At 45.1% G+C, this 10473-nt stretch overlaps 1 protein-coding gene across 11 annotated transcripts in view; it reads right to left on the reverse strand.

Annotated features, from left to right (window-relative positions):
- Positions 1-3229, reverse strand: part of DCP2 (decapping mRNA 2) — a 75658-nt gene extending 72429 nt beyond the window's left edge. For 10 of the 11 annotated variants that reach the window (XM_033086601.2, XM_033086600.1, XM_033086599.1 and 7 more), the window contains exon 1: positions 3115-3229. In XM_033086601.2, coding sequence (XP_032942492.1) covers positions 3115-3167 — 53 coding nt within the window. In that variant the 5' untranslated portion in view covers positions 3168-3229. Of the gene's footprint in view, positions 1-2230; positions 2602-3114 lie in introns of those variants that run through there. The other variant, XM_033086602.2, reaches the window with a different exon arrangement.
- Positions 3230-10473: the final 7244 nt, after the last annotated feature.

The raw sequence follows: 10473 nt of genomic DNA on the forward strand, positions 1-10473 counted from the left end.
CACACTGATCAGAGAATGGATTGAGAGCAGTTCTCAGGAGGAAGATTTGAGGTGTTGGTAGATGAGAATCTTGACATGAGCTGACACTGTGAGCTCCCAGCCCATTCTTTTGATAGAACAAAGTGTGCACAGCAGGTTGAGGGAAGTGATTCTCAGCCTTTATTCTGTTCTGGTTAGAGCTCACCTGAAGTGCTGTGTCCAGCTACTGGAATACCAATAAAAGAGGATGGGGACCTGCTGGAGCAAGTCTTCACTGAGGCCTACCAGGACCTAAAGGGAGCTATGAGAGAGCTGGAGAGGAGCTTTTTACAATGCCATGTACTGACAGGACAAGGGGAAATGGCTTTAAAGAAAAAAAGGGCAGGTTTAGATAACAGGAAAAAAAATACTTCACCATAAGGGTCATGAGGCACTGGCACACACTGCCTAGAGAAGTGTGTAATGCCCCGTCCCTGGAAGTATTCAAGAGCAACCTGGTCTATTGTCTCTGCATAAGGCCCAGGGGCTGGGATGAGATGATCTTCAAGGTCCCTTCAACCCAAAGCATTCTATTCTCCCTTGCATAAATAACCTTATTCACATCAACACTTTACCAGTTTTCAATTGACACTACCACTTTCAATGTCTTTTGAAGGCTCTATTCTGACTGCTGAAATGATTCCTTATCTATAAAACTGCTGTAACTAAAAGATAAAAACTTAAAAGCCTATTTACATCTAGTTGATGGAATTTCCTTGCCCCAGTGCTGCAGCTGAACATAAATCTACAGATAAAATAATGCAGCAGTGTCAAAGAGGAGTAGGAACATGCCAGGCATTAGGTTTAGAGAACAAGAGCAAAGCCAAGTAGAATGATACTTATTAATCAAAAAGTTAAACTTCTAAGTTACTTGGAGCGACTGCAGCGCTAACAACAGGAATCTCCAGGTTGCGCTAGGTGCAGGTGCCAGGTGCTGGCAATAATAGGCTGATGCTGGACACACCGTGGGACACAGCTGAAGGCAGCAGCTGAGATGGTGATGCCTGTGGGGAAATGTATTTAAGGACAAAAATACCAGACAGGCAGAGGAAGTGAAAAAAAACAGCATGAAACAGCAGTGCTAACACCGAGTTTGGATAAGAAGAAGGAAGAGAAGGTATCCACCCCGTGAAGGGTCACATGGTGGAGCAGATGGTATGTCCTGAAGGAGCTTCAGCGCATAGGAGTGATCCCACACTGAAGCAGGGGCAAAGCATGAGAGGGAAGGAGTAGGAGAGAGGATTTGTTATGGACTGACCAAAATCCCCATTCTCATCCCCTGAGCTGCTCACAGGGGAGGAGGCAGAGGAGAGAATGAAAGGATGAGACACGAAGTTTCCCTGGGAAAAACAAGCATGCAGAAAAAACTGCTTTTCAAATGTTTTTTGAAGAGGTGTGTGGCGGCGTGAGCATCTGGTTACTTGAGCAAGGTAAACCAACCACAGTCCTGAAGTCAAAAGATAGGGTAACAGCACTTGCTTACAAGACAAAAGTAGTATCAAGAAGCTGCTAAACCTACATTACTTCTCTGCACCTCCACTTCTTTACGCAGTTAAACAACTCCATAGCACAAGGTAGCATGACAAAAACTGACATGGATACTTGTGATTTGTTATTTAACAATACCCAGTAACCGAGTAGGAAAAATCACCTGTCACTTTCCACCAAAATTCCCATTAATATCATATATAGACCGAAGAATGTAGGAAATTATAGATATTTTTACAACGCATTTATAACATCAGCACAAATATAATACAAAACACCATTTCAAAGACAGAAAATGACAGTATCTCAAAGAAACACAGAGAGTGGGACTGACCCTATTAACAATGTGAGATTCAAATACCCATCTGTCCTTCTATCAATCACTCAATGGAAGTGACATTAATAGGCTGTATCAGTTTTGTAATCACTGCAATTTCTGGATTTTCTGAACAAGTGTTAAATCCTGTGTCATATGTGAGGGATCTGAAAGGCAAGCTCCTCTCTCTGCAGGAAGCCCAATGGAAACAAAAACATGTTCAGAGGCCAGATTTAGGGAATTGAAAATTTACATGCCTATTGCAAACTCTGACTCTTGCATTACACGAGTGCAAAACAACACTGAGCAGGACAGTTCTACCTTCCTGTGGTATTCTCACTTCTAAACATTTTCACTCATTTAAAAACCGTAATTACAGTACGTGGGGTATCTTTCCTCTTCACTAACCTTTCCCTCTTTTACGTAAATATGTCATGAGGAGTCCCTTGAAGGTGGTAAGATAGAAGGATTGTTTCATGCCAAATATCACATGCAGTTTGTGTCATCACATTCTGGGGATGACAGACAAATTACGAAGTTTGAAGGGCTGCTCCACAGATGATTAGAGGTTGAGACCATACGGGGGAAACATAACTTTTCCCTTTTAAAGAACACAGAATCCACGCTTTACGAAAATTCGGACGCAAAGCCCCTGGAACAAGAAAAGCATTTCAACTCTGAAAGAACCGACAAGCAGGAGCGGGCAGCTTCAGACCGAAAGGGTGTCCCTGTAGCTCTTCCTTTTCCGTCTGCTGGCACGTTCCCTTCCAGCAGAGGTAACTCATCAGAAGGGACTCCCTACCACTCCTTCCAAATGAAACCAGACCTCGGAGCAGCAAGTACCACATCAGTGCTCAGCTACACGTCACGCCAGCCCCACGCTCCCAGCTCTTCTTTCACCTGCGCAAACACCGCCGACGCACTTCTACCTTTTCCGGCCCGCAAGAAATCCCCACAAACAATGTTACTCCACTTCCCCCGCGCACTCGGAGCAGCCCCACACCACGTCCAGAGGGTGCCGCGGTCAGCCTTCCCGCCCTTCCAGGACGGATTCCATCGGGAGGGCGGAGCCTCGGGCACGGGGGAACGGGGAGAGCTTCGTCCTTCCGCTTCCCGGCCGCCGCGGGACGGCCGCAGCCGCCCCTCAGCCCGGGTGGTCCCACACTCCCGCGGCGTCCCGAGCATCCCGGGCCTCGCGCCCCGCGGGGCACCGGGCAGGGGCAGGCGCCCTTCCCGCCCTCCGGAAGCAGAGGCACCGTAGCCCCGGGACCGCCCCCGCCTCACGGCGGTACCTGCATAGGTCGTCCAGGACGCTGCGGGGGATCTCGACCCGTTTGGTCTCCATGGGGAAGCGCGGCTCATCCCGACGCGGCGGAGGCCGGGGCGCAGGGAAGCGGCGGGGGCGGGGCCGCGCTGCGGGGGGGCAGTGGAGCGGCGGCTCCCGGGGCCAATCGGCGCACGCCGCTGGAGGAGCGGTGGCCAATGGGGCGGGGCGCGGGGCGGGACTGGCACGCTCAGGTGATCGTGGGTGACCAATGGGCGGGGCGGGGCGGGGCCGCCGCGAGCGCGCTGATAATGCCGCGCGCCGGGATACGGGACGGGACGCGGAGCGGCGGGGACGGGAGCAGCAGGACATGGCATGGCAGCCATGGAAGGAGGGGACCCTGCCCCTCTGCCCGGCCCTGGTGAGACATAGCTGGAGTGCTGTGCCCAGCTCTGAGCTCCTCAACACACGGACAGGGAGCTACGGGAGGGGATCCAGCAGAGGCCGTGAAGATGAGGATGGTGTGGAGCATCTCCGCCTTGTGAGGAAAGGCAGCGGGAGCTGGGCCTGTTTAGTCTGTAGAAGACTGAGAGGGGATCTTCTTAATGCGTATAAATATCTCCGAGGATGGTGCCAAACTGTTTTCGGTGATATCCAGTGACAGGACGAGGAGTAATGGCCATAAACTAAAACACAAGAAAGTCCACCGCAATATGAAGAAAAACTTCTTCACGTCGAGGGGTGGCAGAGCTGTGGAACCGCTGCCTGGGAAGGGCGTGGAGTGTCCCCCTCTGGAGACATTCAAACCCAGCCGGACGCGCTCATGTGTCACCTGCTCCAGGTGACCGTGCCTTGGTAGCAGTGGGGCTGGAGGGGATGATCTCCGAATGGGAATAATTTGTTGATTCTGCGAAACAAAACCGGCGCCGGTGGCATTCCCGGAGGAGCCTCTCTACCGGCAGAGGGTATCGCTGCTCTCTCCGCGGCAGCTGCTGCTGGCATTGCAGCCTCTGAGTTCAAGTAGCAGCGAGTATTTGATGCATTTTTACTCTTGTTCTTCCCCTTCCTTTCCTCGCCAGACTCCCTGAGCTCTGTCTGGCTGCTCTTTCGCTCAGCAGGACTGAGAGAATCAGCGAAATGAGAAAACTCGTTGGTTGAGGTAAAGACAAAATTGTCTAGTAAATTATTAGTATTTGCCTGTTAAACAGGCAAATACTAATAATGCAAAACCTTCACACACAAGCAAGCAAAACAAGAGATTAATTCACTGCTTCCCGTGTTCAGTCATCTCCAGAACAGGGCTCCATCATGTGTAACAGTGATTTAGGGAGACAAATGTCATCACTGTTAATGTCCCCCCTTTTGTTCTTCCCACAGCTTTATATCCTTATAATGATGCTATATATGGTATGGAATAAAATGGAATATATCAATACTGTGTTCACCAGAAATCCAAACAAGGCTCCATACTAACTTATTAGCTCTGCCCCAGCCAAAACCAGCACACAGAAATATCAGTGCAGCATCACCCTGCAGACACCAAAAATATCCACATTCACAATTCAGTTATCGATTGTTAGCCACAGAAAGTGCGAGATGTATCCTCTGCCTCCTTTCCAAAGTTATCATAAGAACAGGAGGTTCCATGATGGCTCCAGAAATATAAGGCAAGGTTATTCAACTGGGTATAGAAAGAACAATATTGTAAGAAAACTTTGGAGTCCAATCTTAGTAGGCGCAGCAGCTGTAGTATTTACATATATTGGTATCACTCATAAGCAAACTCCACTAAGTGATATTTGACAGTGACTTTTGCTCCTTTATGGCTGTGATGTTTGAGGTGATGGGTGGATCACTTTAACACTGACTTACAGAAGTATTTTGGTAGAGAAAGTAAAGTCCACTAGCAATACTGTCGTGTCTAGATGTGTCTAGACAGGGAAACAGCTGGAAGGGTCTGAGTTCAAACTGATCAATCCCATTGCTCAGGGACCCAAAAAGCTCAGTTTTTACCAGAAAGAGTAGATGTAGGAGGTTTTCTTTAAAAGTTACATGGTCTGGATTATTTGAGGAGTCAGGATACTCTAGCTGCTACCGTTTTTCCCAGCTTTGCTACATTCAGGAACTGCCCCTATGTCCCGGTCCCCATCTCCAATGTGGATTTGGTACCAGGAGCTCCTACAATTAATAAAGAGGAAAAACGTGCCTTAGAAACTGCACTTTGATATCATATGACATCTGTGGTACTTTTAACCCTCTCGTGGTTTCTGAAAAATACCCAACCTGATACAATGAAGAAGCAAATGTGTCAAATCTTACCTATGTTACAAATCACTCTTGGATAATACAGATACTTAACATAAGAGAAACGTACTAGCTGAAGAACATAATTAAAGTTTGTAGACAGTGTTGCAGGACAGGGGAGAGAGGAGAGACACGTTTGAACATTTCTGCTTGCTCCGTTTTGGGGACATTGCTGGAAGACTAGGTTAGTCAGAACATGGACATAAGAAAAAATGCGTTCATAAATAGGATTTGGAACTGTGTAGTAGCTGTAGAAACATTATAGTTTCTTCTTGCATTTTCTACTTGCTTTGATAAAATAAATGCACTCCTTTCATCCATTAGCTCACATGAAGTAAGTTGAGTTCCAGCTGATACGTTCAGGTTATATTTCCCCAAAGACAAATCCTCCAGGGAACTTGCATGCTTTTGTGGCAAAGTTGGCAGTAACTCTTGTCAAGCTCCAAGGGCAATTAAGAGAGTAGGAAGGCCAGGTGTAACACTGAGAAGTTTGCCCAGTACCCATAACACCTCACAGCTCCAAGCAGTGTGCAGAATCACCTAATGATGTAATCAAATTGGTTTTTAATCACTGCTTATCAGTCAGCTTTGTCAGTCAGAAAGGCAACAATAAAATATTTGGAAAATAGTGTTGTCTGTTTGCACTGAGCAAGAAAAGAAGGTGGCAGAAAATAAAAAATAGACCAGCCATTTGCACATTCAGAAAGGGATTTCAGAAGAGATTGCACAGGACAAGCAAGTGCTGCAAGTGGAGAAAGTTTTGCTTGGAGAATCTTACCAAAGTGAGAATTGCATTGTATAGGAAGACATTCTCAGATGCCAAACACCAGTCAACTCCACTAAATAAACATTTATTGCAGTTCATGTGAATTAGAATAAAGACTGAGGTAGAGCCTTGAGAGTCTGCGATCAAGAGATTGCAGACTTCAGCTTGCCTAAGTAATCAGAAAAAGGCATTAATTCTACTCAGCCTTCAATAAGCAGATTCTATACTAAAATCTCCAACAAAGGATGGAGATGGCAGGTAAGTGTACTGAAAAGTAACACCTTGTGTAAGCAGTATGAGCTCAGTACTCCCAGTTGCTACAGGTTGGTATTTTGGGTCAAATTTGTATGCAAGGAACAATGCAAGCACTACTCCCCTGCTTTGCTCCATATGTTATATAGTAAAAGTGAGTGAAAAGCTGGCACAGACCATCAGGAGGACAGTGATATACTATAGCGCCAGTACCATACAACCCATGTCAAAAAACATAAAACACTTAAAATATGTTGAAGCAAGTTTTAGGTAAAGCACACAAAAGTTAATGAAAATTTAGACTTAAATCTGTGTTCATCTCGGTTCCTTGATTGTAAAGGGAAGAGAACCATTAAGATCTGAAAATAATCTGGAAGGGTTTTTATTAAGTGAGTAGCTCCAGAGAAAGGGCCACACTTGTGGTGATGCACAAGACATTATTACAACTAATAAGATGTACTCAGTAGCAGACTTGGATGAAGAATGGTACCTAAACCCCAGAAAGGTTCTCTGAACCTTGCAGAGGAGATAGAAAACACACAGAAACAGGTAAACCAGTGATCATGACGTTACTTTATGTATAGAGAGTCGTGGTAAGCCTGTTGAGAAAACTGTACTGGGCTTTTCCTAACATTACAGTGCTTTCATAATCAGATCAAATAATTTATAATCTATTACTTTGCAGGTTATCATCAATTTAATGGCAATAACGTGCACTGTTTTACATACATGACATGACATGCTACAGATCAAGACAGCAGGGCTTGTTTAGGCAACACTGATCTCAAACAGGCTTAACCAGCTGGTTCAGATAACACACACATCCCTTGGGATGTGATCATCCATTCAAACTCCAAGTCAAACAGACTTTGGAGGAATTCCAGCTCTGGGGCCCCCAACATCAGTAGGACGTGGACCTACTGGAGTGAGTCCTGAGGACCACAAGCATGATCAGGGGGCTGGAGCATCTCTCCTGGGGACACAAGCTGAGAGAGACGGGCTTGCTCAGCCTGGAGAAGAGATGGTTCCAGGGAGAGCTTATAGCACCTTCTTGTACCTAAAGGCAGCCTACAAGAAAGGATGGGGAAAGACTTTTTGCAAAGGACAAGGAGGAATGGTTTTAAACAAAGTAGGTTTAGATTAGCTATTGTGGCTCAGCCTAGCAGAGGTTTCCCAGAGAAGCTGTGGATGTCCCATTCCTGGAAGTGTTCAAGGCCAGGTTGGACAGGGCTCTGAACAACCTGGTCTAGTGGGAGGTGTCCCTGCCCATGGCAGAGAGGTCAGAACGAAATAAGCTTCCCTTATTTCCCTTCCCTTCCAACCCAAACCATCCTGTGAGTCCATGAAGTACACACCAGTCCTAAAGCCACAAGGTGACCTTTCACTCTGCATTGAATATAGCAATGGACCACAGCTCAAGGTGAAAAGACAGTTGAAGAGTGTTGAAGACAACTGAAGAAGTAAGAGAGCTTATCTAGTGACTAGGCCAGTCTGATCCTAAAGTCATATTAAACAGCTTAAAACATCAAAGAGAGAAAGTAAAGATAAGGATTTGTATTAAATGGAAAAATGAAGGAAGAGAAAAAATTAGGACACAAAAAGGGAAAATGAAGAATGGAATATCATGAAAAAGACATAACCCTATGGACATAAACCATACACTGTTTTCTATTACAGTAATTTCACGATTATAAGCCGTACTATTTTGACTAAAATTTTGCTCCTAACCCGGAAGTGCAGCTTACACTCAGGAGTGGCCAACATATGAACAAATTTTGGAAATTTCCCAACCCAGAAGTCTGAGCCCGCAGCAGCCCCGAGCCAAGCCAGAGCCCGTCTGACCCCACAGGGTGGGACAGCGGCGCTGCCCGGCCCCGGGAAGCGTGGTGGCAGCAGCAGCCAGGCACGCCGCACTCCCGCTTCCCGGTGGCAATGACATGCAGGGCCAGGGCTGCTCCCTGGCGGCCGCCCCAAGCGGGGCCGAGCCAGTAAACCCCATGATCATGCAATTCTGTTACTAATTGGCAACTTTGTGAAAGTTGCACGCGAATCCTCACTGTGAATGAAAGTGCGGCTGATAATCCAGTGCGGCTTACATATGGACAAAGTCCTAACTGTTGCCGACACCCGGAGCTGCGGCTTATAATCAGGTGTGGCTTATAATCATGAAATTACTGGTTTCATAGCACAACCCTTAGCAGGCAGGATAGGCAGCCTGCCATTCTGCCTGTGATACAGAATTCTGAGTGTGCAATTCCTCTCCCAGTCCAGGTGTGTCCTGTAGCCTGATGTCAGCTCTGGTACTTCATGGTAACCTAGATATAGTTGCTGGGTAGCCTGGACAAATGGGCTACTGTTGCACATGCTTTGGTTCTGGTGCTTAGGATACCACTACTTTAAATCCTTCTAGGTGGAAAGGGACTTACCCTCTTGGTCCTCCATAGGGTAGTTCTGCTACCTTTTTTTTGGTTTTCTTCTTCTCCTGCAGAAACTCCTTGAGCAGGTCATGCAATTCACCTTTAACCTTCCTCTACCTTTATTTTTATTTGACTTTCCAGTTTCTTTCTTCTAAAAACTCATTTTTCTCTTGCCCGGTAACATAGCTACCTTAAAGAAAACAGTTATGCACCTTATTGCTATGAAGAGTTTACACAGCACACTGTAGTGCACTGAAAACATTTGTCGAGCACAGAACAGTTGGGGGAGCTATTAATGCCCTTGTTTTATAGCTTAGTTTTAAATAAAAGAACAAAAGAGCAGACAGTGAGTTATTATGAAATCAGCAGAAATCTAGTTGGTTTTATCATTTTTATTAAATTCTCTTTTCTATAATACTTTTATGTCTCACTTGCTTTCCTTCTCAGTCTTTCAGTCTTATAGATATGATAAACAATCCCCAAATTTTTAGAGGGACCTTATTAAGTGCAAAGAAAGTGAGCATGGGAGAGAAACAAACCCCGAAAGACCAAAGTAAGTTTCCATGAGGCTTTTGCACTCCTGCAAACCATGATAAAAGTCTGCAGATCTTCAGTTTGAGAACTGCTCATTTCGAATTTAGCAGGTCCTGTACTTTCTCCACATCCCAGCATAATCGTAAGTAAAATGAGAGTGACACTGTTTTCTGCAATCTTTGGTGATGCTCACCTTGTTTCACTTTTAACTCTTAGGCACACTAGAACATCAAAGTATCCTTATAAGACAGGGAATTTCTACACAGCAATGTCTTTATAATTGACAAAAAGGGAATCTCAGTTGAGTTGCTAACATTTTTAATATTGCTGTATTTTAAATTAAGGTGTAGAATTTAGTTCTGCTTGAAACAAAGAATTAAATCTCTCAAAGATCTTGTTAAGGACCTTTTCTTAAGGCTATCTGGCACTGTTACTAATCTTTCTTAATTTGAAAGCATCAGTATATCCCTTCATGCTATGTAATTCCAGTCCCCCACATTCCATGTAAAACCCCAGGCATATCAGATAGATCCAGCAGACAAAGAAGGGAAAAGGAGGGGGCTGCAACACATGACATAGGAGGAGGGGCAAGGATCTGGGACTGTTATGCTTCTTCTGAGAAATGAAGGCTAATGAGGACATCGATTTGCTACCTTCAGCTGTTTGGATATTGAAGTGACCCTTCTCAGAAGTATAAAAAATCAGGACAAAGGTGAAGATGAAATAGTCACATGTGGCATCAAAGGACATCTCCATTACAAATGTGAGGAAAAACATCTCTGGTTGCAGTTAAGCACAGGGAAGGATTGTCCAAGGAGACTGCAGAATTTCCATCCATGAACATTTTCAAACCCTAGGGGTCCAAATCCTGAGCATGAGGATTTAGCTTTTGCATCAGCCATACTTTGAGCAGAAGATTGCACTACATAACCTCCAAAGATCACTTTTAACTCAATTTTTTTATTCCATTAGACAAACAAACAACGTCCCCCACCAAAAAAACCAAACCCAAAACCAAACAAATAATAATTTTAAAAACCCCAACAAAATCCATAAATAAATAAATAAATAAATAAATAATGTAAACATTTAAACCAACAAAACCAGAAACGGT

Source organism: Catharus ustulatus (assembly GCF_009819885.2).
Source record: "Catharus ustulatus isolate bCatUst1 chromosome Z unlocalized genomic scaffold, bCatUst1.pri.v2 scaffold_29_arrow_ctg1, whole genome shotgun sequence".
Taxonomy (NCBI): Eukaryota; Metazoa; Chordata; class Aves; order Passeriformes; family Turdidae; genus Catharus; species Catharus ustulatus.